At 55.2% G+C, this 27,265-nt stretch overlaps 13 protein-coding genes across 13 annotated transcripts; 6 read left to right on the forward strand and 7 right to left on the reverse strand.

Annotated features, from left to right (window-relative positions):
- Positions 1-737: 737 nt before the first annotated feature.
- On the forward strand, positions 738-2,141 carry ACRALDRAFT_2100576 (uncharacterized protein; the record flags this gene model as incomplete). The annotated part of the gene is given in 3 exon segments (XM_071023017.1): positions 738-1,099; positions 1,164-1,618; positions 1,630-2,141. 3 exon segments carry the CDS (start codon positions 738-740, stop codon positions 2,139-2,141), a joined length of 1,329 nt encoding a protein of 442 aa, XP_070877616.1.
- An 899-nt stretch (positions 2,142-3,040) lies between these two features.
- ACRALDRAFT_2026115 (uncharacterized protein) lies at positions 3,041-4,175 on the reverse strand (the record flags this gene model as incomplete). Its single annotated transcript, XM_071020371.1, has 2 exons — positions 3,041-3,814; positions 3,891-4,175. The coding sequence occupies 2 exons, from the start codon at positions 4,173-4,175 to the stop codon at positions 3,041-3,043; spliced, it is 1,059 nt and encodes a 352-aa protein (XP_070877617.1).
- Positions 4,176-4,507: 332 nt separating this feature from the next.
- Positions 4,508-5,274, forward strand: ACRALDRAFT_2091694 (uncharacterized protein; the record flags this gene model as incomplete). The annotated part of the gene is made up of 4 exons (XM_071022580.1): positions 4,508-4,573; positions 4,639-4,655; positions 4,718-4,923; positions 5,012-5,274. Coding segments are annotated over 4 exons (552 nt in total), but the record flags the coding sequence as incomplete, so codon positions are not given.
- Positions 5,275-5,323: 49 nt separating this feature from the next.
- Positions 5,324-5,913, forward strand: ACRALDRAFT_207741 (uncharacterized protein; the record flags this gene model as incomplete). Its single annotated transcript, XM_071022304.1, has 4 exons — positions 5,324-5,428; positions 5,504-5,643; positions 5,675-5,746; positions 5,811-5,913. 4 exons carry the CDS (start codon positions 5,324-5,326, stop codon positions 5,911-5,913), a joined length of 420 nt encoding a protein of 139 aa, XP_070877619.1.
- On the reverse strand, positions 5,761-8,110 carry ACRALDRAFT_1061760 (uncharacterized protein). The gene is made up of 4 exons (XM_071016471.1): positions 7,964-8,110; positions 7,589-7,857; positions 7,466-7,517; positions 5,761-7,403 (listed from the first exon to the last, which is right to left on the reverse strand). The coding sequence occupies exons 1-4, from the start codon at positions 8,042-8,044 to the stop codon at positions 6,015-6,017; spliced, it is 1,791 nt and encodes a 596-aa protein (XP_070877620.1). The 5' UTR covers positions 8,045-8,110; the 3' UTR covers positions 5,761-6,014.
- Positions 8,111-9,313: 1,203 nt separating this feature from the next.
- ACRALDRAFT_1092418 (uncharacterized protein) lies at positions 9,314-11,357 on the forward strand (the record flags this gene model as incomplete). The annotated part of the gene is made up of 6 exons (XM_071019611.1): positions 9,314-9,687; positions 9,722-9,820; positions 9,857-9,921; positions 9,987-10,013; positions 10,054-10,121; positions 10,166-11,357. The coding sequence occupies exons 1-6, from the start codon at positions 9,657-9,659 to the stop codon at positions 11,355-11,357; spliced, it is 1,482 nt and encodes a 493-aa protein (XP_070877621.1). The 5' UTR covers positions 9,314-9,656.
- Positions 11,358-11,622: 265 nt separating this feature from the next.
- Positions 11,623-13,939, reverse strand: ACRALDRAFT_1061761 (uncharacterized protein). Its single transcript, XM_071016472.1, has 2 exons — positions 13,272-13,939; positions 11,623-13,126 (listed from the first exon to the last, which is right to left on the reverse strand). The coding sequence occupies exons 1-2, from the start codon at positions 13,767-13,769 to the stop codon at positions 12,266-12,268; spliced, it is 1,359 nt and encodes a 452-aa protein (XP_070877622.1). The 5' UTR covers positions 13,770-13,939; the 3' UTR covers positions 11,623-12,265.
- ACRALDRAFT_207745 (uncharacterized protein) lies at positions 13,804-14,996 on the forward strand (the record flags this gene model as incomplete). Its single annotated transcript, XM_071022306.1, has 7 exons — positions 13,804-13,883; positions 13,955-14,060; positions 14,134-14,272; positions 14,323-14,434; positions 14,567-14,666; positions 14,764-14,921; positions 14,945-14,996. The coding sequence occupies 7 exons, from the start codon at positions 13,804-13,806 to the stop codon at positions 14,994-14,996; spliced, it is 747 nt and encodes a 248-aa protein (XP_070877623.1).
- Positions 14,740-17,980, reverse strand: ACRALDRAFT_2057960 (uncharacterized protein). The gene is made up of 3 exons (XM_071021822.1): positions 17,764-17,980; positions 15,928-17,707; positions 14,740-15,876 (listed from the first exon to the last, which is right to left on the reverse strand). The coding sequence occupies exons 2-3, from the start codon at positions 17,524-17,526 to the stop codon at positions 15,112-15,114; spliced, it is 2,364 nt and encodes a 787-aa protein (XP_070877624.1). The 5' UTR covers positions 17,527-17,707; positions 17,764-17,980; the 3' UTR covers positions 14,740-15,111.
- Positions 17,981-18,421: 441 nt separating this feature from the next.
- Positions 18,422-19,792, reverse strand: ACRALDRAFT_2057961 (uncharacterized protein; the record flags this gene model as incomplete). Its single annotated transcript, XM_071021823.1, has 2 exons — positions 18,422-18,974; positions 19,274-19,792. 2 exons carry the CDS (start codon positions 19,790-19,792, stop codon positions 18,933-18,935), a joined length of 561 nt encoding a protein of 186 aa, XP_070877625.1. The 3' UTR covers positions 18,422-18,932.
- Positions 19,793-20,142: 350 nt separating this feature from the next.
- Positions 20,143-21,605, reverse strand: ACRALDRAFT_1080371 (uncharacterized protein; the record flags this gene model as incomplete). The annotated part of the gene is made up of 2 exons (XM_071019004.1): positions 20,227-21,605; positions 20,143-20,162 (listed from the first exon to the last, which is right to left on the reverse strand). Exons 1-2 carry the CDS (start codon positions 21,485-21,487, stop codon positions 20,143-20,145), a joined length of 1,281 nt encoding a protein of 426 aa, XP_070877626.1. The 5' UTR covers positions 21,488-21,605.
- A 1,540-nt stretch (positions 21,606-23,145) lies between these two features.
- Positions 23,146-24,802, forward strand: ACRALDRAFT_1068881 (uncharacterized protein; the record flags this gene model as incomplete). The annotated part of the gene is made up of 3 exons (XM_071017611.1): positions 23,146-23,259; positions 23,376-23,807; positions 23,873-24,802. The coding sequence occupies 3 exons, from the start codon at positions 23,146-23,148 to the stop codon at positions 24,800-24,802; spliced, it is 1,476 nt and encodes a 491-aa protein (XP_070877627.1).
- A 204-nt stretch (positions 24,803-25,006) lies between these two features.
- ACRALDRAFT_1092420 (uncharacterized protein) lies at positions 25,007-27,181 on the reverse strand (the record flags this gene model as incomplete). Its single annotated transcript, XM_071019612.1, has 10 exons — positions 25,007-25,244; positions 25,277-25,284; positions 25,328-25,935; positions 25,965-26,099; positions 26,137-26,311; positions 26,358-26,416; positions 26,500-26,566; positions 26,638-26,690; positions 26,765-26,859; positions 26,937-27,181. 10 exons carry the CDS (start codon positions 27,179-27,181, stop codon positions 25,007-25,009), a joined length of 1,683 nt encoding a protein of 560 aa, XP_070877628.1.
- Between the last annotated feature and the right edge of the window lie 84 nt (positions 27,182-27,265).

Here is a 27,265-nt window from a genome sequence, read left to right on the forward strand (position 1 = left end):
TTGCTCCGAACTCCCGTAAGGAACAAGTTCCAGGTTCAATTCACCGGGTGTTTCTGGCGGTCTGATTGGACTGCTAGGGAGCACATCAGAACCGTGCAACCAATACACGACCTTGTTGGCCCCCTTTGCCGCTCCAGGCTGCTGAGTACGTTCCCACGGGCCACCAAGGAATGCAGTGACAATGCGCTACTTCGTATGAAGGAAGCCCCAATCCCGGACCCCACCTTCTGGAACCTTATTCATAATCAGGGCCCCGCTTAACTAGTCCAGCCATCCTGTAAGGGAAGGGACAGGAAAGGGAACAAGAAAGGAATCGCTCCGCCCGACTCCCTTTCCTGGCGCAGCTCGGACCCAGGCCGCCCTTGGGGAACATTTCTGCCTCAGGCACGAAACCCCTTATTGGAAACGTGTCCTCGATGATAAAGAGGCCATTCCCCTTCGTTCCAAGGCACCAGTCCAAGTCGGGATCAACTAACAATTCAAACAGAACACCGTGTTCTCTGTTCTTCACCTTTTTCTCTATTCTTTTTCATTGGTCCTTCACCGGCAGACCTGCCGGGCTGACTCATTCGAGTCTCTTTGACATCATGTCGTCCAGCTAGGCAGCCGAATTAGGTCGCTCTCTTATTTCAAAACAATTGACCATCGACGGCCAAAGGTCATCTTCAGCGAGAGAACGTCAAGACGACACAGGAACAAACATCCACACACACTCACACACATCGACACAGCTCAACATGGATACCTGGGATCAACACGGCACTCCCATGGTGAAATTCGAGGGCTCACCTACCGAGTCGCTCCTCTCCATGCCCGGCGATATGTATACTTCCCTTTTCTCGCCGGCTCCGTCCGGCACAATGGATCCCTCCGACATCCTGTCACCCCGGACATCTCCGGGTGCTTCTCATATTGCGACCCAGGCCGGCCTCACGGCCTCCGGTCCTGCAACCCCCTCGGCCGCCACGCCGGCCACCGCTACACCAGCGGCTACCACAACCACACCGGCCGCCGAATCCACAACGGAGAAGAAGCCCGTGAAGAAACGAAAGTCATGGGGCCAGATTCTTCCTGAACCCAAGACCAATCTCCCCCCAAGGTATGTAGTAGACCTGTCTCTCCTTGAACAGGAAGAGCCCGGCTTACCTAACACCACTTGCTAGGAAACGGGCCAAAACAGAAGATGAAAAGGAGCAGCGCCGCGTCGAACGGGTCCTCCGTAACCGCCGCGCTGCCCAGTCATCGAGGGAACGCAAGAGACTCGAGGTGGAAGCTCTCGAGAAGAAAAACAAAGAGCTCGAGGCAGCCCTGAACCATGCCCAACAGGCCAATGCCAGGTTGATGGAGGAGCTGGCAAAAATGCGGCGCGACTCGGGTGTCATGCCCCGGTCTACCGCTCCCCTCGACTTCTCCACCTCGACCAACTCGATGACCCTCCTACCCGAGCTCTTCGGCTCCCAAGACGGCCGGCGGCCTTCTGCCGACTCGGGCATCTCCCTCGTAGAGGATCTCCTCACCTCGAACCAATCCAACGCCACCGTCAACCCCGCCTCTCTGTCACCCACCCTCTCTCCCGCCCCACAGGCGGACGATGTCTCCATCATCCACGAGGATGCCGGTGCGATTAAGGCCGAGCCTCTCGACGTCTCCTCCGACTTGACACAACGTCCTGCAGCGATGTTGTGCGACCTGCAGTGTCAACAGTCGGAGGAGACCACGGAGTCTCGCCCGGTATCGCAGGCAACCACGTGGGCCTTGAATCTACACCTTCAGCTCCTGATGGTCACCTCGTCGGCAGTCTTCTCGGCCTGCCAGAGGCCTTTGATGCAGATGGCTATGTCCTTGAGAGCGGGCTTCTCTCTTCCCCCAACTCGGTCGATTATGACAGCGATTATCTGGCTGGTGACTCGTCCCTCTTCTCGGTCGACCCGTTCGACATCAACGAGTTCCTCCACGACGAGGTCAACGCGGCCGCTCTCACCACAAACGCGACAGCGGAGAAGCGCCCTGCGGACCCGAACATGGGCCACCACGCCCCTTACCCTGAGACTCAAGTCTCTTCAGAAAATTCTAACCTGCAGCCCCACTCTGGCGCGTCCTCTTATGGATGCGACGATGGAGGCATTGCGGTTGGTGTCTGAGGGCTTCGAGCATCGGGCGGGGGGTCTGGCGGCCGCATGGCCGGTGACGCGAGGCGATTCCCACGCAACGTCGTTGACGTGGCTCGACGGCACCCCGTTCCCCTCCAAGGAGGTTCTCCTGACGTTGCTTTGGACTCTCCGAGTCGAGGAACGCAAGATGATCCGACGAGGGATATTATCATCCGGACCCCGTCCAGAGACGATTCCCAATACACCAACCAAGCCAGTCCGACTGGCTGCTTCGAAGGTGTCCGCGAAACGCAACAACGCTTCGCCGGCAGACGGAGGAGAGAAACTGTTACGACGCTCATGTTAAATTTGGGGGATTTTATGATTACAGGTGGCAAGGGATGATGGTGAGGCACATGCAGGGTTTAGGAGCATGTTTGGAATCGAAGGCGTACAATGGTGGTTCGTCCGTCAATTGCCAGCTTAGAGTGTCTGGCATGTACATTATGGAATGGTTCGAATCAAGTCTGTTCCATGCGACGCTGTTTTTGCCTACGAACAAGAAAGTTCATGTCTCAATTGCATGCCTCGAGTGAACGTGCCTACAGTAAACATGTCTGCGGAACCCCGAGTGTCGTCTCGTCCTACGGTAAAGAGAGATGGTCGGGATGTGGGATTGGCCCCAGATATTTCCCATGCAAGTTGAGTCCCCTGAGTTGTTGGATGGAACCCTACCTGCGTCGAGCAACTTGATGCTTGCATTTGCGCATGACAATCAATCTATAGTGTACGATGTTTTGACTGCAGCGCTACCTGGTTTCACTTCCATTCATCTAGTTCTCGAAATGCCGTCTCGGATAAAACTCCCAACGCCCGTGTCATCATGTCATCTGGTTTCTATGCTTGTTTATTGTTTTGGCTAGGCTGCACGTCTCATTGATGGGGGACGCTCACCACAGCCCCTCCATTTCCGCCATGGCCGCTTCTTCGTCCTCGTCTGGTCCTCGATCTATTTCCGGTTGCGGTGGACCAGTATCTGTCAAGCCCGTGTTGCCTGGCTGCGTCTTAGCTTGTCGCCGTGTTTCAGCTTCAGCTTCTGCGATGAGTGCCTCTAGATCATCTTCCTCATCATCCCCCTTGTTGTGCTGTATCGGCCGCCGTGGGATGGGCTTCCTTCGCGGGGTGGCGCCATATATATCTTCCTCGTCGTCCGGTACCCCGTCATCGTCTCTTCCCGGTCGCGTAGCCTGTGGTGTCTGTGTCTTTGCTTGTCGTCGTGTTTCGGCTTCAGCCTCTGCGATGAGTGCCTCTAGATCGTCTTCTTCACCCTCATCGTTGTTATCGTTGCGGTCCATCGGCGGCCGTGCGATAGGCTTCCTTCGCGGGGTGGCGCCGTAAAGATCCTCCTCGTCGTCAGGTACCCCATCGTCGTCTCCTCCCGGTCGTGCAACCTGTGGCGTCTTCATCCGCTCGTCGACTGTGGCCGGTCGCATGCTCTCGCTATTCGGTTGCGGCTCAGCGTCCGCTGGCAGGTCATCGTGCTGATCGGTTCCGTCGGACGGCCGGGGCCTGAGCTCGTCTATCCATTCGGAGCGCTTGTTGACCAGGACGCGCTTGTGGCCCGCCTTTTCCACCATGGCGAGGGCGTCGAGGAACTTGGCTTTGGGGAAGAGGTCGTCTAGCCAGAACTGGTAGAAGGTGAGGAGGCGGGCAGCATCGGAAAACTGGACAAGGAAACCATACTTGTGAGAATTCGGGACATGCGGGTTAGGAGGTGCATCGAAAGGGGTGGGCTCGTACTTCGTGGCCTTTGCCTTTGAACTTGAGCCCCGCGGCGCGACGGCGGAGCTTGGGAATCCCGTCGTCCGAGAGGAGGCGAGTCTCGTCCAGCTTTACGCGAGGGACCCTCGCGCGCTTTGCTACGTCGACTTCTTCATCGATACCGAGGCCGTCGGTCTTCCGTTTCTTGGAGTCGGTACCATTCTGGGGCAATGGACTGGGGGAGCGGAAGGGGTCGTCGTCGAAGTTGACGTGATAATCGTCAAGATCGTCGAGACTTGCTCTCGTTGAAGAATTTGCTGCCATGGTTCGTACGTCGGTATGTCGTGGTAGAGCGAGCTGTTGACTGGAATGAGTGGCTAAGTGCGATAATATCTTGAACTATATGAACCATAGCTTCTCGAACGCGTCGTAGATTGATCAGGGACGAACGACGCGTATGGAAACGCTTTGGTCACCAAGACTTGTTGCCCCACATTGAAAAGTCAAAGTACTTTGTACCTCGCACTTTCCGATAAATTTAGTGATGCCTCAGGCCACAATCGCACCTTGGACGACCTGCCTCGGAATTGCATCTCGTTACTTGAAGTTCTGGTTCACTGGTCGTCATCAAGGTATATCTACACGGCTAAGTGTCGACCGCAACAATGTCGAGCACTCAGAATCCCACCTACATCTCCAAACCCATCCAGAGCGACTATCCGGTATGTGCACACCTACCAATGGCTCCATTTCTCGGGTCTACTGACTGACCACGCCTTCTTTCCAGCTCATCGACAACGACCCGTAAGAATCCCCTCCGAATCCAATCGTCCCGACACATCGCTAATCGTATCTCCTTTACTCAGACACTTTAAGCGTGTCCTTCGATATGCTCGTCCATCGGACTATGCGCACGGCGCTGCCGCCGCTGCCTTCGGACCCGCGGCCCTCCTGACCCTCGAGCGGTTCGCCCCTTCACATGTAGGCAAGGGCGGTTTCGCCCCGGCCATGCGTCTCGTCACCGCCATTGGCCTCACTGGCGGTTTCCTCTACTTCTACCAGCGCTCGGCTCGTATGTTTTACCGATGCCTAGCTTATTTATTTTTTCCTCTTCTCTTCTTCAAACAACAGAATCTAGGCTGACATGGGAAACATCACAGTCCGATTCTACGGAGCCACCGAAAACTCCCGCGAGGTTGAGATGGATATGCGAGAGATGGTCGACAAGGTCAAGGCCGGCGAGCCGCTGTACGGCGAGAGCACCCTGACGCCGCACCTGCAGGGCGTCGCGGCGCGGCAGTCTCGCTACTCGGCACTCTTCATGGGTGTCGTCCCATGGTTCAACTTTGTCAATCACAACCAGCATGGCGTCGACACGGCCAAGTACTACCGACAGGCGGAGAGGGAACTCGAGGCCGAGAGGCAAGCGAAGAGCGCATAGACTGTCAGGGAGAAGGGGGAGGGTGCTTTGAATGAAGCTGGGGGTTGTATGTGTACAGGCAAAAGATACGGACGATGGAAATGATCTATCATGGGGAACGGGGACTGGTCCCGTTTGTATACAATCTGGCAGGAGAGTGGAGGGCCAGGAAAGGAAGAAATAGACGCCGGTTCTTCAACCAAACTTTTTTTTCTTTCTCCGTTTGTGGCAGAGTGGTCCTGGAATGAATGGGCAATATCAATCCGTCTATGTGCCCCGAAATCCACCCAGCTTTCCATTGCCGCCTGTCGGTGAGTTGGGGCGTTTCAGCCAGCCCTTCCTGTCGCACTCACATACTGCTGGCCTCAAGACGTATGTCAGGTGTGATGTAGAAAATTTTCAGTGGTTACACTGGTTGGATTGCGCTACCTCTCTATCAGCCAGGAGATCGGCATATGATGGAGAACTGCCCGGGGTGACACGCAGATGGGTTACGAAAAACTATTCGATTTCTCTCTTTTTATTGAAAGTCACATCAGGATACGGGGGTATCGCTATCACCCTACTCCTCATGTTCCCGCACATCTATCGCAAAGGCATTCCCAAGTATATACAGGAGGGGGAGGGATCAGAAGCCTTTGAAGCAGGAGACGCATACACAAAGTCTAATGGCATAAAAATGATAATAAAAAAACAGGAGACAGCCGAGACGGAGGACAAGAGCTACGGCCTGCGGCTACACCTCAATTGGATTTTGTATGATGAGGCGTGGTTGTCGTCTCGCCCATGTCCTTTTCACGAGAAGCGGGGGGAAACTCGTTCAGGTCGGAACTCGTGGTACCATCATAGGTGCCGTGGATGTCGGCGGAATCCTGGACGGCGGTGTCTTGGACGACATGCTCGCCCTCGTGGTCATAGGGCCGCCAAAAGTCCTTCTTGCCCCGGGCGAGGCGGGTGGTCCAGCCGGGCAGCAGGCCGCCGGGAACGCGCCAGGTCCAGGGGTCTTTCTCGGTGTAGTTGTAGGGGACGAGGCGGCCGGCGCTGAGCTTTCGGATGACGAAGACGAGGGTGTTGATGAGGATGTAGCTGCATATGCCGGCGATCAGGCCGTCGGCGATGGAGTAGGTGAAGGGCATGACGGCGATGGTCAGGAAGGCCGGGATGGCGTCGCCCAGGTAGTCCCAGTTGATCTCGGTGACGGCCCTCATCATCATGGAGCCGACGATGATGAGGACGGAGCCGGTGGCCCAGGGAGGGATGGAGGCAAAGATGGGAGCGAAGAAGATGGAGATGAAGAAGCAGATGCCGGTGACCATGGCGGTGATGCCCGTCTTGCCGCCCTCGGAGATGCCGGCGCCGGATTCCACAAAGGCGGTGACGGGCGAGGCGCCGAAGAGGGAGCTGATGGAGACGCCGATGGCATCGACCATGTAGGCGACGGCGGAGCCCTCAAAGTCCTGGGTGCGCTCGTCGATGAGATCGGCGAAGCGAGCCATGGAGTACAGGGTACCGGTGCAGTCGAGGATATCGACGTAGAGGAAGGTGATGAGGGCGAGGGCGAACTGGGAGCCGTGGCCCGAGATGTCCCACTGTTGCACGGCGAGGGTGTGTTTGATGGGATGGAAGGTGACGACCTGTTTAAAGAAGTCAAAGTTGCTGTCGCCGAGCGGGGTGTCGGGGAAGTTGGTGACGGGGGTGCCCCGGGGCCAAGAGATGATGCTGACGAGGATGATGCCGATGAGGATGGCGGCCTTGACACGATACAGCATGAGCATGACGGTGAAGATGCCGCCGCAGAAGATGCCAATCCACATGGTGGGGTTGCGCATCTTCTCGGAGCCGGGACAGCTGCCATCGTCGAGGCGGAATTCAGGGGCGCATCCGGCGAGACTGACGGGGGTGGCGGTGCTGCCGGTGATGAGGCCGATGCCCTGGCTGTAGGTTAAGCCGATGATGGTGAGAAAGAGGCCGATACCGACGCCGGTGGCAACCTTGATCGGCCGGGGAATGGCTCGAGCGAGCCACTGTCGCATGCCCAAGAGGGTCATTCCGAGGAAAATGAAACCCTCGATGAAGATGGCCGTCATGGCGACTTCGTATGGGACACGACCGGTACCATGAAACCCAACCACCTGAGAGGGGGGGAGGTGAGTGAGAGGTTCGAGGCAAAAGGGGGGGCGGGTCGAAAACTTACATCATAAGCAAGGTATGCGTTCAGACCCATGCCGCAACTCGCCGCGACAGGCCTGCCAGTAGTGGTCAGAAGGGAGGGTCTTTCTCCGGCAGGAGGACGACGTCTGGCAAGGCGAAAACTCACATATTGGCAGCGAGACCGAGAAAGAAAGAAGTCAAAGCCGAGACGGCAGCCGTAGCGGTGACAATATCGCGCCTGACCTCCGTCTTGCACATGAGGTAGTCGGCGTTGGCCTCGCAGATGGGATCATCGGGGGTGCTATCGCAGACACAAGGGCCACCCGAGTCGGCAATGATGGCGGCATTGACGGAGATGATGTAGGCCATGGCGAAGAAGGTGACGATGCCGGCGCGGATCTCGGTCAGAAAGTACGAGTTCTTGCGCTCCCTCGGCTATGGTGGCCAGTTAGCATGGGCACAAAGTCAAGTCCATTCGTGTTTTTGTTGTCGTCGCCATTGTTTTCCGAGACGGCCAGAGCCAAAAAGCAGGAAAACTGACATGACCGGAACCCTCCAATTTGAACCATCGTCCGAGGAAGGTGGCCGCCACCTTCCTGTTGACCGCCTCAGCCCAGCCCATGGTGAATAAAAGGAGAAGGGGGGCGTGGTTGCTGTGACGCTGGGGCCGGGGAATAATGCGCCAGGCGATGATACCCTGGAAGAGATAAAATAAAAATGGAGGAATTTCCAATGCCGATTTTTTTTTTCGTTATCTTTTTTTCAATTACCTATTCGGCTTTTTCTCCACTGGTGACTCGTGAGCCGGAGAAAAAAAAAAAAAAAAAGATGGCGGGGCGACTCGGGACGGCGTGGCGGGGGGCCCTTTGGTCGCACGCGCGTTGTATGCGGAATTGGCGTTCTAGAAAGACGCTAACCACCCACTTCCGGGTAGCGATGACATTCCAATAGGGCAAAAGGAATGGAGAAAAAGGCAAGACAAGGAAAGCGTATTGTGTTCTCTGAAAACCTGAGCCTGTTCTAGTGTAGGATCAAAGGGAGCCTGCAGCAGGCGAGTCGAAGAGAGAAGGGCGACTTTATGGATTCCATAAACAGCGCACCTTTATCGCCGACTGTGACGTCCTCAACCCATTACAGGTGCAAATCAGCCATCGACCGTGGGACCGGCCAGGGACTAGACGCTTAGAGACAGGGGGGAGACGCCGAATCCTGGGCCGATGATAAGGAGGGAGCAAGCCTCCCGTCGAGTTGTGTGGAGTAGTGGTGATAAAGCTCTACGAAGTAGGGTTGGGTCCTGCCAATGAGTCCTCTTCATCTTAGCACCAGCTCTGCCGCTTACGCTGTTTGATAATGGGGATTGGCTTGCATATTTCGTAGGATCGTGTAAATGCCGGTTAACCCGGGGAAGCTGGTCTGTCTTGCTCTGTTCTGCAAAGCAACCGGACGTCCCTTGTGCTGACGAGCATGCATAGTGAAGGCGGTCCTCATTCTCCTACTGTTGCTGCCCATGTCTCACCGAGCACGATTTCCCCGGTTGATAGGATATTCAATATAATAGGCTTAGCGCACTGAAACGACCAGTGAAGAGAAGCCACAGGTGGGTTGATGGATAGTGGGCAACATGGCGATAGCTGTTCATCATGACGATGCCCAGTTTCGAAAACAGGAAACGATGTATCAAAAGTCCTTTGATAGACCGAGGTGGTACCTGTGTCTAGGTACCTACTTAAGCGAGCTTGTTTCTAGACGGCAGCTAAGCTCGTTTCGGATAAGCGCCAAAGATGCGTGGATGGTGGTGGGTCCCGTGGCCTTCAAGTGGTCTGTGCGGGATTGATAAGGGAAAAGGAGTGTGTGTGTCGAACGCTGGCTTCGTCGGTACGTTGCAACTTCAAATCAACTCGCTGTTTCCAAGTTCCCCTGCCGCTCTGGAGAGATAGGAGCTCTGTATCTTATGAGGCCTCGCGAGAGATACAGAAGAACCCGGGACCGAACCTATTCCATTTACCCACGGCCCTTGCATGGAGCTCGACATACCTTGTGATGTTGGTCCTACTATACTCTACACGAACTGGACCGGACCAAGACACCTGTTACTTCGCACACACAATACGAAAGCCCGTTCACGGTTCGATATAAACTCAACGTGGTTCACAGGCGATCCTGTCGCCAAAGTCCATTCTGCGGGCTTTTGTATCCCTTTAACGACCCTGGTCTGAATTCAGCAGGTCAGAGAAATGGCTTGCTCAAGGGGGTATTGTGTCGAGAGTGAGCATGAAAGGTGATACCTGCACATGATCAGCCCTATCTCGCAACGAGGCCCCCTTGACCGGCTGCGCTTTTATCGGCCAGTCAAATCCCATCTCTCATTACGAACCACTCGAGACAGGCACCTCACCAAGTGACACACGTGATCGAGTCGACATCACGGGTACAGGATCCTGGATTCTATTCTCTCCCTCCCTCCCCGTTTCTTTCTGCTCTTGTCCGTACCCTTCTTCCGTATGCCTTCAACCAAGCATATCAAGAGGCTCGTTAGGCTACCAATAGCGCGGTGACCAATCCAGTCCCTTGTGATTGACCCCGACTTCATGGTTTGGTTTACGATCAACCAGAAACCCATCCACCTCACAGGAGGGATCAGGCGATGCTGGTAACTCTCGTGATGATTCCCCATGCTACCACGATCATGCTACGATTCGGTTCGAGCTCCATTGTTCTCTTAGCACGAAGACTCACCGGCCAGATACTTCATGAGAGCTCTTGTCCTCTTTCCAGGTAATGTGCTGCCATGTTCGCTCGTCATAGCCGTTCCCCCAGGGTCTGGAAGCATTCCCATTTTCAGCTTCTGCAGATGCATCCAACGTACTGTCATGCCACGATATTATCAACGTTCAGAGTCGGAGAAACCCCACGAGGACCGGCATAGTCGTCATCCGTATAGCCACCAGGATACATACAGTGAGCATGACTATGACCGAGGGAGGCGATGGGAGATCGCCGGAGACCCAGACGGACCATCTCGGCGCTATCGGCGTGAAAATGGCCCCGAAGGCGGCCGCAGACAGACTCGCGGTCGGACCCGGAGCAGGAGTCGACGTGGCGAGCGGGATAGGGACCGCAAACGTCGTCCACGAACAACCCACGCGCGCCGACCTCACCATTCCCCGAGCCCTTCCTGCTTTAGCATCAGGCGTAGCTGTCTAGGCCATGGGGACGATACCGACGATGACGACGACGAGGATTTGCGCCGCCGCCGCCGTCGCCATCCAACCAGAGCCAAACCCCGACCGACATCTCCCGAGTCTCGACCACGAGGCCGTCGGCGCCGTCCCTCCCCGGGCCAGAACAGCCGCCACACCGACCACTGCCGACGCCATAACTCCCAGTCCTGCACCTGCCAGCCCCACCCTGGCCCCCGACCAGCCCGACCAGCCCGCCAGAACCGTCCTTCTCACGATCGCCGCCCTCCCCATCGAGACAGCTACTCCCGCTCCGGTCCAGCCGCAAGGGGTCCCTCCGCCAACCCCCAACGCCGCCAGCCACGGTCGAAAACCAACGCCAGCTCCAACCCCACTCCCGCACCCGAAACCAAATCCAAATCCAAAGCCCAAAAAGCAGCGCAGTACGCCGCCTTTGGAAACGCCGTCCGCATAGCCGTCCAGTCTGGCGCCCAAGCTGCCTACAAGCTGCGCAACCACCCGTCCCCCTGGCTCGGCGAAAAGGGCCTCCGCGTCGCCGCCGCCGCTGTCGTCCCCGGTGTCGTCGACGGCTACCTGGCCAGCCGAAAGGCCGCTACCCCCTCCTCTTCCGGCAGCACTAAAAAACCCGGCGATAAGGGGCATGAGCGTCTGCGTCAGTTGGCCGAGGCCGGCATCCGGAACTTCGTCCTAAAGACTGGCGGTGATTCTGCCGAGTCGAACAAACGGACGCGATGACTGGCCTGTGTCTTCTTCCCCAACCTCTGCATTTTGTTTCCTTTCCTCCATCTGCGCATCTAGAATAAGTGTCTCTGATTTTTACGCTGGATACCTGCCTTTGTCGGATCTATAAACGTCGTGATTGTATGTACATGCTATTTTCCCCTTGAAAAGTGCCACACTTGGCTGGGCCGTAGCAACATCAGCTACCTACCCACAAGGTGTTCACAGTAGTTGCTACGGACTTCAACACCCATTAGATACCTCAGGAGGATTTTAACCGCCTGCGTGTGATTCTATCTCAATATATATCCATGCTATAGCGTCCTGGAAATTTTGTACGCAAACAGTGCCCTGCTCTGACGTCCGCGACGGGGGAGGGAGCAAGAATGCGGGTATCTATATGCCGGACATGGCTCCAAGTCTAACGATCTAAAAAGTAGTAACATGATAAAACTGGCCTCCAACAATGATTCATGGTCAAAACGGTGACCACGCGGCGTAAGCTCATGTGCCCTGTCCCACATAAGCCTCTTTGATGATAGTCGATAGTAATAAGCCCGCGGATGCCCTCATAGTGTCCATCAAGTTGCGGTTTCTCGTCCGTGGCGCCCCGTCAGGATCGCGCCCAGGCAACAGATAAACAGGTCTCATGCGAGGTATTCCTTCTTTCCACTTGCATCTACGCCGTTGGTCAGGCTCGGAGACTGAATTGGAATGTCGGCATTGGCAATGGTTTCCATCCTCGTCTCCAAACCGTTGGTGCCGTCGACTCCTTCGTTCGACTCGTCGAGTTTCGCGGCTACGCCATTCTCGGCCGCGTCCGCACCAGTCAAGCCTGCTTCCAGGGCCGCTAGGCGCGCTGCCCGGCCCTCCTTCTTTCGTGGCTGGGGAGCTACAGTGCGCAAAGTAAGTAAGTAAGTGCTCTACATACTCTTGCAGGGGAAAAGGGCTGAATTACCTCGACCATTCTCCTGCACATAGAATCGCCGTAAGAGACCAACGGCCTCTTCACGGCCCCATCCACCCTCAATTTCGAAACCAGGTTCGACATTGCCACCGTCACCGTCGGGGTTCGACTGCGGAATATGATAATGCGCAGTCTGTGGCCTGGTTTGCACTTGCGAGCCTTGCGAATGCACCGACGCTGGCCGTGAGCCCGGCGTGGCGTTCGGAACCTGCGCCCCATCCGCATCTGTGCCGTTGCTGGTGTTGGAAATTTTCGCCGAGTTTTCCTTTCCGGCGTCTTGGGCCCTGTCTTGAGGCCGGACTGAGTTTTTATGGATGCTGAAGACGCCGCCAGTACCACCAAACTTGTCATTGACGGCGCCAAAGTAGACCTTGCGGATGCCGAGCTGGCGTAGAAGGCTGGCGCACATGACGCAGGGCTCGACAGTAACGTAGAGAACCGACTCGCGGATGATAGAACGCGGCACACGCTCGTCCGGATGTAGCTTCTGCCCGTAGGGATAAAGGTGGCCATTGCGAACGTATTCCGAGTCGTTGAGGCTGGGGTCCGGTCCGAGTTCGGCGTCCTTCTCACGCTCACGCTCGGCTGCAGCATCAGACGATAACTGGGTCGGAATGTGCCGCGGCTCGGCAACGGGGTCATTGGTGTTTACACCTTTCGGGCGGTAGGACAAGAGGGCAGAAATGGCCATGTACTCGGCATGGCGCGTACCGTTTCGAGTGACGTTGGTGGCATTCATGCCCTTGGCGATGACTTTGCCATCATGAACGAGAACACAACCCACGGGCGTTTCATTTGTACGAAGAGCTAGGCGAGCCTATGAGGGAAAGAAAGCATTAACTCGTGGTTTTCGATGGAGAGGAATGGAGGACTGGGAATAAAGTGGCTTGGAGAAATAAAGATGGAGAGAAGAATGAAAATAAGGAGGGATATAAAAGGATGAATGAAAGGACGATGCATACCATATCCAAGGCTTGTTCCATAAACAACAGATGTGTTGGTTTCTCGGCAGAGCTTTTAGGATCCCTCGGAGCTAGGGGCGGTATGGCGGTGACAACCGGCTTCGGGGGAGGAGGACTGACGGCATCTCTCGGCGATAGTGCGAGTCGGGCCAGAGACTCATTGAGGTCAGGAGTCGGCGGCTGGTTTTCCTTGCCGGCAATCCTGGCTAATGATGGAACGGCAACGGCGGGAACACCCCGGGCGGCCATGGTATCGCGGTCCGTGTCACTATTGGTTTTGGGGGTTTCCGAAGCTGTCGCGGCAGAGGTCCCCTCGGGATGCGCGTAAGAGGTTGGGCGAGAGGATGAAGAGAGTCGAGGGACGAGGCGGCGGAAGAGACCGCCGAGGAATCGTCCAGTAGAGGAGAGACGGTGGCCTGTGCTGGGGTTTGAGGGAGAGGTCGAAGGGGAAGGCCCTGGGGCTGGCGAGCGCGCCCCTGAAAATGGAAGCTTCGCCATCGTGGGAGGCCTAGCGATGCAGACGGAAGGAGCAATGGCGGTAACCTGTCCGCGCATTCCTCTTTTCCCACCCCCCGCTTTCTGCCTTCCTCTACCTTGGCTTCTAGGCTGGCCGTAGGTAGCAAGTGCCTTTAGGTAGTACTACTTATTGATGTAGCCCCCTTATTTCACTTTTTTAGTGACAGGGCGGGCACCTTCCAGCATCGAGGAGGCTCCTCTACCAACTACACCCTTTCTTCACTTTCCGACACGAGTCGGGAAAAGGACGAAAATGACCGAGATGAGATGACCGTGGCCGACTGGTCCCCGTCTATCTGGTCCGATCTTCACTGTAACACTGGACTATGAAGTAGTGTGGCCACAGATCATGATACGGAGAGGCAGCCGCGATGCGCTCAAGTCGCGGTGGATTGTTGGTTATCCGCCTTTGTCGTCGTTGTCGCTCGCGATGCGGACGGATTCCCTAGCCCACTATCTTGAATCTCCCTTCTGGCTGGGCGGTCGTTGCAAATCGGGTTTCCAAAATAAAAAAATCGACGTCGTTCGAACCAAGAAAGAGAACGAAAAAAACAGATGGTCATCAAAGAGACCCACAATACATGTTTTCAGGCGCTTTGGCACTCACTCATGGATGAATACCGCTCTGTTGAGCCGACTCGGGCCAAGTGATTGTCACTTCGAGATGCAACTTAACATAGGGGAAAGAAATGGAAATAAAAGGGGATTAAATCAACCCATTAATGATACCTATCGTCTTTTATTGCTTTTATGAGGTGCTTCAGCTGATCTAGTTGTAGCTTTCATCGGAGATACCGAGTACCGTACCCTCTCATTGAGATTGGATCGCAAAAGACGACATCACGTGATCCCGTTCCCCCTTTATCAGACACGACGACAGTCCACGAGTTCTGGTCAATTCTTGCAACCCCTAGGTGGTAAACAGGCGATGCTATAAGGGAAGTCATTTATCGGACATTTGATCACGGATCACTAGCGGGAAAATAAACAATGGGCGAGCCAGGGGTTACAATTCAGCTACACGTCTGAAGCATCTACTTCAGACACCAGTGCTACGAAGCACTCATCTCAACCCTGCATATCCATGTCACTGCCCCGCGCCTCCATGCACACCAAACACGACATGGAAGAACTGTAATCCCACTGACCGCCTCAAGCGTCCCGTTTGTGCCGGTCCAGGTGGCCAGACCGATGGGACGAGTAATCTAAGAACAGAGGGGTATATCGAGCAACCAAATCCCTCAACACCATTGCGCTTTACGTGCCTGCTATGTTATGCAACGGAAAAAAACAAAACCCAATCACGACGGCCCAACTAGATGTTTCACTGAGTGAGCGCCAGCAACCTGCGTGTCGCCAGGCGCCCAACAACAGCTGTAGTGTGGGCATTCCGTTTCTGGCGACATAGGCCATGTATCCTCGACGTCCAGTCTCCGCGGCGGCGAGAGACGGCCGAGGCTGGTTTGTCGGATTGAGTTCGGTCCTTGGTTCCGTGGGACCTCTGATCGTAGAAGCCTGGGCAGACAGCGTCGGGGCCGAAAACGGACCCGAGAGCCATAAGCCCGAGGGTAAAGTGAGCGACAATGCGCACCATAAAGTGAAGGGACAGCGGCACTGCCAATGTCACCATGCCCAGTGCAACCGTTGCGATGGTTGCGTATTGAGTGGGCGATGCTTCGTATTGCGAACTGATGCCCGAGACCTCGCATGGGATATGGGCGCCAGAGATCGGCCCGGCATTGGAGCTCGTGGCGACGCCTTGAGCAGAGACCACAGTCGACGCGTGTCCTGGCGACGAGGCTTGCGGTGAGGTTCCACGGGCGCTGAGCTGAGCATCCCTCGCCTGTCCTTCCCACGACGGACCAGGTTCTGTGGTGTCGGGGGATCCAGACGGGGTCGTCGTAATGCTGTTGGCATGTACGGTTTCTGTCTGCGCTGCTGTTGGAATGCCCGAACCCAGGGCGATTGGCTGCAGGCGACTGTTGGACTGCATGTCGAGCTCCTCCGTACTGGCCACTGGAACAGGGCGAGCATCGATACTCTGATCCGCAGTTCCCGTGCGGCAAGTTCCGGCAGCATCTCGTTCATTCTGGGACTTCGTTAGTCGGGTACAGGCTTTGTGATTAGGGATGGAACGTACCGGTCGTGTAGGGTCTTGCGCTGTAGAAGCCGCGTAATACAAGTGGCCCTGCGGGCCAACATCTGATACCACAGCCGATACTGGTGTGGTCGAATTGCTTGCAATTCGCGTGATACCACTGCGCATGCTCGCTGTGGCGTCGTGTGGAGATCCAGTTTCATCCCATTCAGGAGCCTGTACGGTTGACTGCCTGGGCTGGAAGAATACTGGTTGTGATCCAAGTTCAGAGTAGGCAGTACTAGATATGGCCCCTTGTTGATCGTGACTTGACGTTACTGGACGCTGAGATGCCGCCCAATCCGTTGTGAACTCCTCCAGAAGACCTGAATCATTAGTGTCAAAGCTTGAAATACCGAGATTTCCAGATAGGTTGGCCCCGACGTCGATGAGAGGCATGGACTCCTCATCAGTAAAACTGGTGGCAGGAGAGTAAAGGTTGAAGTCGACGTAGTTGGATCCGGACGCTCCGCTCAAGTAGGGCAGGTTTGGTGGATGCGAATCGGGTGCATGGGCGTCTGATACATGGTGGGCCGATGACTGCAGCTCCGTCAATGGAGCATGCTGACCAGGTTGAGGTTGGGTGACTGCAGAGGATTGGGTAGGCGAAATGGACAGATTAGAAGTGGGTGATGTGTAATCCACCGAATTAAAGAACAAGTTCCCGCTCGAAACGTTCCCAATGTAAGGCTCCTCGTCGTACTGAACGAAAACTTCCCACGGATCTTGGTGGTTGGCCATTGGTTCAGAAATATCGACAGCAGTGTCGAGAGTATCGAGTTCGGAGAACGATGCCGCCAATATCGTGGATTCTAGAGGCGTTGGAGCTGCTGGTTTTGGGCAATCCGGCTTCTGGCTCTTCCGACTCGAAGTGACAGGCCTCGCTGCCCTTGCTCGGGAATGTGGTTGCGACTCGGATGGGGTCCGTGTGCTGGCCTGGGACCCCGACGTGCGCTTCTTGTGACTCGGGTCGCAGCGGACTTTTTTCCTTCGGCAGGAGTCGCAGGCCTTGATGATGCGCATGAGGTGGGCATGGTCGCGCTGCTCCTTCGTCTTGCAGCCGCGCGATGCCGAGTTGGTCACGTCCCGGCCATCCTTTGTCATGATCTTCATGCCCGGGATATGAGAGAAGTCCTCATTGTAAGAGGGGCCGCGAGACGAGATCTTCTTGGAGGACGCGCTGCGAGATTTGGGTGGGGCGATGTCCTGGACACGCGGCGAAGGGGTGGATGCAGAAACCGAGACAGGAGTGGCGGACTGCGACGGCCAACTCCAGTTCGATGTAGCGGGAGAGACAAAATGGGAGCTGTGACCCGAGTCTTGCATGGAGCCCGAGCCTGCTGGCGAGGGAACCTTGCTCATCGACGCGACATCAACCGAGTAATACTTTACGGTGGAGCCCGTAATCTGGGCGTACTCGAAAAAGTCCAGAGATATCAGAGCTCGCTTCTCCTGGATCGAGGCCGGAGCGGGGATATAGGCGTGAATCAGGTCGTCGAGTTCCTGGGTGCCCAAGGCAGGAGAAAATTCCAAAGGGGCTCCCAGGGCTCTCTGCCAAACGAAAAAGGTCTTCATGGTGTCAGGAGACGGCAGTGTTGGCATTGGTCTGAGTAATCCAGTTGACACGCTGGGCAAGATGGGCGACTAAAAAGCAGAGTGTCGTAGAGTTGGTAGGCGAGAAAGATTATCTCGTCCAGAGAAATCTGAGTTTGAAGCAACAGAGTAGAAACCGTACCGTAGGCTTCTGCTTCACACGTTGGGGACGGCGAGGACAAGAGATGACCTGGTGTATACATGAGCATGGGTTGCCTTTCGTTGCTTTGCAGTAGATGTACCGACCTCGTTGATACGCTGGCTTGGTCAGCGGACACTAAGTAAAATGGTAGATGGTAAAAGTGTTGGTGAATCGGCTTTCGAGATATTAGCTGGCGGACAGGGTTGGCGGGTGAGTCGTCTAGCTTTCAATTCGGATGCCTAATGCAGGCCTGTTGACCGTTTTCCAAGGCAACCAACCTCCAAGGTTCCAAAAGACGACGTTCGATAACTCGATTCGAAGGAGAACAAGGTGGGAAAGAAGAGAAAAAGGAAATAAGTCGGCCGGCTAACAGGATATCATCACCTTGTAGTATTTCACCTCCTACAAGCGTCAGCACGCTCACTCAAACAAGGCGGAGCAGTGGCTTGGAGTGAGAATCGTCGGCGAGCTGAAAAGGGTAAGGTGTGGGAGGACGATGATACCCTGGTCTAGCCAATAATAAGTGCAGAAAGCAAGTATGTGGAGACAGGCTTGAGTCACCATTGGCCTGCCGAGTCCACTTCACCCGCAGCTGGCACGAGCTTTTCGGCGAGAGGAGGACCTTTTGGTTGGTCAATGGCGGATGGGGTGCATATCACGTGACTTGGTGAGTCAACTTTAAATGCATTTGTGGAAGCTTCGAATGAATTGCTCTGCAAAAGGAGTCACCGATCTCCCCTGGTCAGTCCCTTTATTATTGAATTAATATTCGCTATTGGCGTCATAATACCGATGAGGCACCACACCTGCATATCTCAATTGACCATAGCATCGTGCTGTGACCGGACATGCATCACATTGATAATTTCGTCCATCCGTAGTTCTATCTGAATCCTGAGATTTCAATCTTCAGTCGTATTGATTGAACCGCCCTTAGGCCCAAAGCCGTCTTCGTCTTATGCGATTTGGCAACTGACTCCATAAACGGCTTACTACCTTACTCCGTATTCGTACGTTCAAAAGCCCGGCAATACACCGAAACCGTGTCTCCCGTAAAACGCATCAGTACCTAGTGTATCGTCATGGCGACGGCCGCTCCATCCCCAACAAGTCATGGGCCGTCTTACTCCACGGCCCCCCGCTTGCCCATGTAAAGCCAGGGAGCTTGTTGTCCTTCAATGGACGCGGTCCCTCCCTTCCAGACCGGCTCGGCGCGGAAGTTGCGGGAGCAGGGTCAATTACCGACCGAGGAATCTGTCCTGCGGCGTCTGATTTAGTCGCCGCTTTCCGATTTGTCGTGGCGGGGTTTGCCAGTCTCTTGGGTCCATGTGTATCAACGTCAGATCTAATAGCGCCTCGGCGGCTTCCAGAGACAGCCCCATCTACTTCTGCGTCCCTCGACTTGCTTCGAACATCCCGAGATTCCGGACGTTCCTGCAGTTGTGCATCTGCCGATCCCATTTGCGTGTTTGTGTCAACCCGTAGCTTCCCTGCCAAGGTGCCGCCTTGATGATCCTGACAATCAGGCGAAGACTTCTCCTTGATGGTCGATGAAGTGACTTCGGCATCACGGCAATCGAGGGGAGGTCGCGGGGTATCTGCCGCCTGTTTGACTTCTAGAATGGATTCGCTTTCATTTGCGCTTGGACGGTATATTCCACTGGAACCGACCTCGGCTTCTCTAGACCCAGCTCGCTCTAGAGATATATTTGTTGCGGGTGGCTCTGCTTTCGCTGCAACTACCGCCTTGTCCACTTCTGTTCGTGTCGTGTCAGGGGACCGCCTTCGGGGAGACTCATTTCGAGACTGATTCACGTCCGGTTGTGCCATGTCTTCTTCGAGCTCGCCAAATCCATGACTGTGAGAGGCTTTCCTGAGCAAATCCGAGGCAGAAACTGGACCGGGAATTTTGGGAATTCCCAAAGTCCATCCTAATTCTGAACTGTCGCTGCGAAACCCGATGATTTCCTTGCTCTTGACACTCTTCCGTATGGAAGTAAGTCGTGGTGGTCCTTTGTGATGTAGTTTCTCTTTATGCTTGATTGGGTTTCGTTTGCTCCGCGACGTAGAAATAATGGGCTCGTCTGGGAAAGGATACTCTTCGAAGTCGGACGCTTCTGTGTCATAATCCATGCTGGCAGAGTCTGTTTCGCTTGGTCTGTATTGGGATTTCTTGCTGCGAAGCCGAGTCGCCGGGCCGTTGCTCGATAATATTCCTGTGGGTTCGGGACGAGTCTCCGAGGTCTCTCCCAGATCAGAGTCCAATTCGCCGTTGCCTTGCGACTCGGGGTCTCGTGCCTCAAAGGCATCGCGGTTATTGGATTTATTGCCGGAGTTCCCTGAAGATGAGCACCAGAGCGGTTCGTGCATGTTGCGTCCGTCAAGTATATCTTCAACACCAGTGATAGGCTGTTGCCCTCTTGGACAAACCGATCCGCTGTCATCCTCTTTCTGTCGTTTTTTTGACTGGCGTTTTGCGGACACTATGAGGAGGCCTCTTCTCCTGTTTCGTTTCGTCGACGAAATTAGGCTCGTTATGTTTTCAGATAACTGGGCAGAGATATGACCAGAAGGGCGAGTGACATTCTCGGTCACCTTGTCTGTCCCTTGGCATTTTTCTCGGGTTTTCTGGGCGTCTGCATCGTCTTGCGATGCTTCCAGGTCAATGAACACGCGTGTGGCGTCCAGGTCCTTTTGGACGTCCGGGCGGCTTGTCGTATCTGATTTGCCCTGCCGTCTGCCTTTGGGGATCGCGTGGGTGGCTCCCTCAGTAGGATGCAACGTTGCCTTGGTCGTAGAAAGGCGCGTCCCATTTGTACGAGCACAGGCTTCGCGTTCTGGCTTCCCCTGTCCTGGGTTTGTCGCAGATTTCCCAGAAACACCGCTCTCTCGTTGGGGGGAAGCGGGTTTCCGAACGGCTGTTGGAGGGGTGAAAGCGTTGGCACAGGCAGAGGCCAGAACTCGTCGACTGGGCTGCTCCGTAGTAGCAGGTGGATTGGTACGGGGCGACAGTGGTAATTGAGACTGTCCATCATTCGGCTTCGGGGGGCCAGAAAGAGGCATAGATGCTGCCTTGGCAGTATTGCGGCGTTCCGGGGGAGGTTGGGCGAATGCCTTTTGGACTGATTGGGCACTCGAAGTCCACGGTGAGAGAGAGAGCGTGGCGCCAAAGAGATTTTGAGCATAACCGCTCTTGCTCGGGACGGATACATTGGTCTTCCTCTTTTTTTCTGGCGGAGGATCATCATCTTGTTCTCGCTGTAGGTCTCGCATTCGACGTTGCTCGTAGGGTGAGATGGTAGGAATGACAGCACGTCCAATGGGGCCTGCACGAGGAGTCGTAGCCTGACGTGGTAATGGCGAGTGTACTGATGCGGCTCTCGGGGCCTGGAAAGGTAGAGCTGCGCGCGGAGGCACATGGGCCGGGAGAGAAACATCGACATTGGCACTGGCACGCGGTTGCCGTTGCTCCTTCTGGCGATGTCTCTTTTCGAAAAGCTCGGTCAAATCTTGATCCTTGCTCCCAAGGCAGTGGCCGACCTGAACGATGGCGCAGCCCCGCTCCAGCTGAAACTCTTCGCCTTCTTCAAAGTCGTGCTCCTTGCGCCAGTGGGTGTCGCCGATGACATTGCCGCGATCGTCGTAAACCATTACGCGCTTGTTGAAAGTGTGGAACGTGAGACGACCATCCTGCCATCGCTTCTGCTTGCGCGTGAGGTCGTGGGTGAAGAGGCAAGAAAAATCGAGAACAGGGGCGACGGTCGGTATTGTTGATCTCGGCGTGTTCGAGTTGGGTTCGGACCGACGCATCGAAACTGTGGCGGCCATTATCGGAACAGAAGCATGACGATATGCGAATCTGAAGGCACGAGGTGCTGTGCACCGAGCTGGTAAACAATACCTGCAACGAACGACAGCCCCGGTGCAAGCGGTAAGTGCGTACGTTGTATGTCTGGAAGATGTACGAAGTTGGCGAATGCGTAAGATTGGTTGGTGGGGTTAAGATGGTGACGCGACGTGTCACAGCCGTAACGCCAAATCACGTGACCAAACCGCATGGCTAACTAGTGTATTGTATTGGCTTTAGGTTTCGACTTCCGTCAGTGTACGAATAGCAGTCCCTTCCCTCTTCCCACGTACCTCGTACAAAGTATGCCAATCGACATCATGTTCGAGATACGGGTACACAATGCCCAGAGGGAGGTCCAAACCTGAGACCTGGCTTGTCAATCGTTTCGAAAATCTGTGGGCCGCGGTCAGCGGCCATAAGCGCACAACTCCCATCGACCACGCCGATCTTCCTGCCTTCAACCTGTCATTTTATCTTTCCTCCATGTAGCCGACTGAAAAAGTGATCATATGAGAGATCAACAGCCAAATACACTAACGAGCAACATTTAGCGGGGAAGGGGTACGCGGCAGGCGCTCGCATGCATAGTACTTTGTACACGTGTACCTCAGCTTATCACACGGAATGAAGTTGATCAAAATTAGGGGGCCAGGAAACACGGTTGGCGCTTGGGGAGGCTTGGGGTTACGAGATGTGGGAGGACGTACGGTCGCACTGAGCTTGTGTTCTAGGCTCCTATAAGGTATGCGCATTTTCAGAGTGCTGGTTACTACCTTACACTACCTCCCTACGAATACATGGCAGACATTCGTATATAGGTAGACGTCTGGTTCATGGACACATTTGACAGGCTAACATTGCGTCCTCATAGTCGATAGGATCGCTGGGACTGCTACCTACCAGGGCGGCGAGTCAGAGCTAGTACAATTTACCTCAACCAAGAGTATAATCTTGGAAGAAATAACCAAGCTCCTATGTCACTATGTCCAGCTCCCCCCTGACCAACGATCTTCTGCTCTGCCCCGTCCTAGAAACCCCTTACATCCATGGCCGGGCAGGTACAATGTTGTCGACCCGAACCTTCCTTTCCGCTGCCAACCTTAAGGGACTCCTCAGAACGAGTACATAGGGAGTACCTAAAGGACGATCGGATGCGTCACGTCAACCCAGCAACCCAACCCAAAGCGCCTGCCTTCGGGAAGGTACCTCAAGGAGCACAAGCCATTCTCGGCTGTTTCAGCCTTCCAGGATGGCTTCTGTGTCATCTCTTGAGTTCTTGCGCCAAGTCGGGCCTAGTCTCGGCCGTCCGCCCCTTCCACCGCAGCTATAGCTCTCAAGGCACATTACCAGATGTTCAAGCTCAAGCTTGACATTCGTCAGCCTTGACAAAGTCGGACCGGCGTCTGACTTCTTTTCCCAGCTTGCCTCGCTGCACCTCTACAATCAAAATCATCTAGGACAAACAATTACCTGGCCTCCCAGTGCTACGAGTAGTTCTGACGTGCATGTGTATCTTTTGCCTTCCATTTTTCATTGCCCCCCTCTCGAAACACATTGGTCTTGAGACCATCGGGGCGGCTTGGCCCTGTTCTCTCCCATCTACTACCTGCACACGCTGGCCACCCTCTGCCCCGCCATGGATCGTATGCAGCGCAGCTTCACCAAGCTTATGAGCAAGGGTCCCGGCGACAATGCTAAAGTCGCCCTTATCCTCAAGGAGTACGAGGATGCCAACCAGTTCCTTGGCAAGGTGAAAATACTCCTCAGACCGAAATCTTCGCCATCTGCCACGTCACCTCCCTTGGCCCCATGTCAACATCTCTCTCGTTCCTAGGTGTAGCAATTCTGCTAACCTTGTCCGTACAGATTATTGAATGCACCAAGGCGCTACGAGATGCATGGCTTGCCATCGCCAATACCCAGTACATTCTCGTCAAGGAATATACTGAAGTCTACGACCCTCCCGTGGGGGAGTTGGACAGCATCTACCGCCAGAGCCGGCCAACTCCTGCGCTTCAAGTCAAGCGCACCTTTGGCCTCCGGGAAGCCTACGGTGAGCTCAAGGCCGAGCTTCTACAGGAGGTGGCCGGGATTGATGTGCAGGTCATACGCCCCGCCACCGACGCCCTAGACTTCATTCAGCCAATACGGAAGACCATCAAGAAGCGCGAGAACAAACGGTTGGACTACGAGAAGGCCCAGGACAAGGTCAAAAAACTCCAGAAGAAGGCAAACAGGACCGTCAAGGAAGATGCCGCTCTTGCCAAGGCGGAGAGTGACATGAATGTCGTGTCAGAGGTACGAAGAAAATGAGACAATCTATCGCATACCCTGCTAACTCCGTCGCCAACCATGCGATGCAGGAGTTTCAAATCGCCGACGACCATCTTCGTGGAACCCTCCCTCCCCTCATCAGCTCCGTTTTTAGCCTCATTCCCTACTTGCTGGCTTCTCTCGCGATCATCGAGAACCGACTCTTGGGCGTCTACTATACCGTTCTCCACACATATTGCCAGGACCATGAATTTCCCTCGCCGCCTCCCCCCATGGACCATGTCATCTCGCAATGGGCATCTCAATTCAAGCCCGTCCAGACGGAGGCTGAGTCCATGGCAATCCTAGCGCGTGGTAAAGCCGTGCGCATGCCGATGGCAACGAATCAGGACGCGCAGAGCGGTAACCCAGCGCCCCGGAACACTCAGCATCGCATCACATCAGGCTTCCTGCCCGGATCGACGGAGAAGAATGGAACAGATCCCGCCACCAAACGAGCGGCACGTATTCCGTCCACCGACTCGGCAGCTGCGTCGATCAAATCGGATGCGTCACCGCAATCCAGCCGGAAGTCTAGCCATTCCACGTTGCAACTGCCGCGCTCCAGAGTCGGCCTGCCGACCGATTTCACCACTGCCACTTCACTTAGCCAGCCTTCGACCAGTAGGCCCCTGTCTCCCGGCTACACGCCCTCCCGCGAGCGGTCTGACTATTTCGGACACCAGTCGCATCTCGCGGCCAGCGCTGTCGCGTCGCCGCAGGGCCGTAGTGCCTCGGCGGGCTCGGGCCTTGTGAAGAAAAAGCCGCCGCCTCCCCCTCCAGCCAGGCGTATGCGCACGCCGGTCGAATACGTCGTCGCCGAACACGACTTCATCAGCGACCAGGATGGCGACCTTAGCTTCAGAGAAGGTGACAGGATCAGGATTGTCAAGAAGACGCAAATGCTTCAAGACTGGTGGGTTGGCGAGTTGGGCGGCGTTCAGGGAAACTTCCCTGCCAATTATTGTAGGCCCGCATAGATCAGGTACAGAGCAAGCAGCAGAGTTAAAAGAATGAACATTTTTACAATGAGAGGCCAAGTGTCTTCGTGAGATTGCTTTGCTCCGGAGGCTGAGTTACGACTTCCGTAAACTAACATGACAACATGAGGCCATAGAGATGTGAGTTGGTGTAGGCTATCTATTTCTCTCAGTCTGAAAGTGCAAATCAAGGAATAAGCAGCCCTAAGCACCATGCCATGCCTGGAATAACTTGAGCGAAAGTAAAATGAATGGAAGGGGTACGCCGTGGGGTCGCTGCCGGTCCGTCCGTCCTCCGTCTAATCCTGTTGTCTTCCAATCGGATGCGGCTGAGCATGAAGGCGAAAGAAGAAAAAATAGAGGGAAAGATAGTTGGTCGGGGGGTATCATGAAAATATGCACAAAATGCAGCCGCAAGCCCAATTCGTCCAAGGCTCCTTGCCTGGTTACGCCAGATATTTCCGCCGCGTGCACTTCTGCAGCTTCACATATGGAAAATCATATGGATGCAGGTCCTGTCTCCACCAAGGAGGGCGATGCGCCCTTTCTCCTGAGGCTTGTGACCTGCTCCCCGTCTCCCAGCGGTGAGCCTGCCAGATTGCCGCGTTCCAGGTAACCTCCTTCTCCTCCCTCTTCGAGGTCCATGGGCGTTACAGGACCCGGGCTGCCGAGGGGCAGTAGCCTCGGAGCCATTGGTTTGTGAAGGTTCGAGCCACCCAGTTGTTGCAGGGTCTTCAGCGGAGCGCCGTTGGGCGCGACGGGGCCGGCGGAATCCTGGCTGGATATTGAGGCGCCACTGAGAACTTCGCTGGCTGCGAGTCTAGCCTGGGCAATCATGTCCCGTTGATATTGCTGAAACATGCGCTTCACCTCAGAATCGTGGCGTGGCGGACCAGTCGATCGCGTGGGGACTTGCGAATCGGATCTTATCGAGGCTAGGCCGGTTGGGCCAGCTGAGTGTGGTATCGGTTGCTCATGTCGCTGGTGCTGAGGCGAGCGGCTCCACGTCTCGTAGTTTGAAGGATAGTACTTGCCCATGGGCAGCAGAGTATCGGGCGCGCCGCTGGGCAAGTAAGATGCGACGGGCGTGTGAGAGGGCGAATGGCCCGTGTTTACCGCGGATCGCACAGATTCTGGCATTGTCGCAAGGGGAGCGGATGACCCGTGTTTGTCGAATTTCGAGGGTAGTTCGAGAGAAAGGTGGAATTGGTGACGGGATTTTTTGCCTTCGGCAACATGGAACGGATGAGGTCGGCGTACCCGGGCGTTCGGGTCTTCATGTAGCGGGAAATAACCACTACGTCACAGGCCGGAGTGAGTTAGCGTTAAGACACCGGTGCTGTAGCTCACGACGGACGAAACGTGGTTTGCATACCCAGGCACGTCACCACGGGCCGATAACGGCTCGGGAGGGGTGCGATCCGGAGCCGAATGGAATTTGGGGATTTCGATAGCGATAGGACGACTGCGAGTAGTTGTCGCGGGTGCCGTGGCGCTGTCGTCATTCGGCTTCAAAATTGGTGCAGCGTGAACAGAGCCAGCTATGTATGACGACGGTCAGATCAGTCCAAATTGGGACGATGAGTAAGAATGCATGAGAAACAATGCATCGAGCTGAGTTGGAAACAAGAAAAACCAAAGAAGCAGGGGTCAAACCAGGGAGGTAAGGTAGAGCGCATCATTAACGGGAATGCGACGTTGAACGCGGGTCGGACTAGGCCATTTCCAGGGCGCGTCTGCAAGCTGCAGCAGGACTAATATAAACTGGCATGCAAAAGTGCAAGCATTCATTCCTAAGAATGAAATGAAAAAAGGGGCAGAATCCGCATCGTCACGGTGAGACGACCAGCCGGCGCTAGAGACGGGTAGCGGAGACGACCCCCGCTCCCTCCGGTCCCGTGGGGCGAAACAGGGATACCATACCGAGGACAGTCAACGCTACGCTAGTGCCTCGTGCCTCACCCCCCAATCGGTGCATACACCATGATCTCGTGCCGTTTGTTATTGGGGCTTCTCGGAGGATGGTTTTGGCGCATTGTTTCCCGTCCTGGCCGACCCTGACCCCCCACGATGTTGCGTGGTGCAAATTACGCAAAGCAAGCAAGAGAGAGAAAAAAAAAAAGGAGAGACAAACATCTTACCTCGTGGATAGAAATGGTTTTCTCCTAGCGATGCCGACGGCGAAGCTATGGCATCGGCCTGGCTCTTTTCAAGGGCGGGGATGTCAAATCCGGACACGATGTGGTGGTCATCACATCGCGAGTGGGTGGAAGCAGCAGACATATCGGACGAGTTGGACAGCATTCTACCAGGCATCCCAGGCCGTCTGGTTCGTGCTAGGTAGACTGGCGATTGCAGGGATCGACTCAAGGTGACCATTGTTTTTCTTCTGCTCTACTAGGGAGCGGTTCCTCTTGTTTCATGCCCGAGAAGGATCTTTCTGTTTGTGTATCTGCTAGCCAA

This window comes from Sodiomyces alcalophilus (genome assembly GCF_042370955.1).
Source record: "Sodiomyces alcalophilus JCM 7366 unplaced genomic scaffold ACRALscaffold_2, whole genome shotgun sequence".
Lineage (NCBI taxonomy): Eukaryota > Fungi > Ascomycota > Sordariomycetes > Glomerellales > Plectosphaerellaceae > Sodiomyces > Sodiomyces alcalophilus.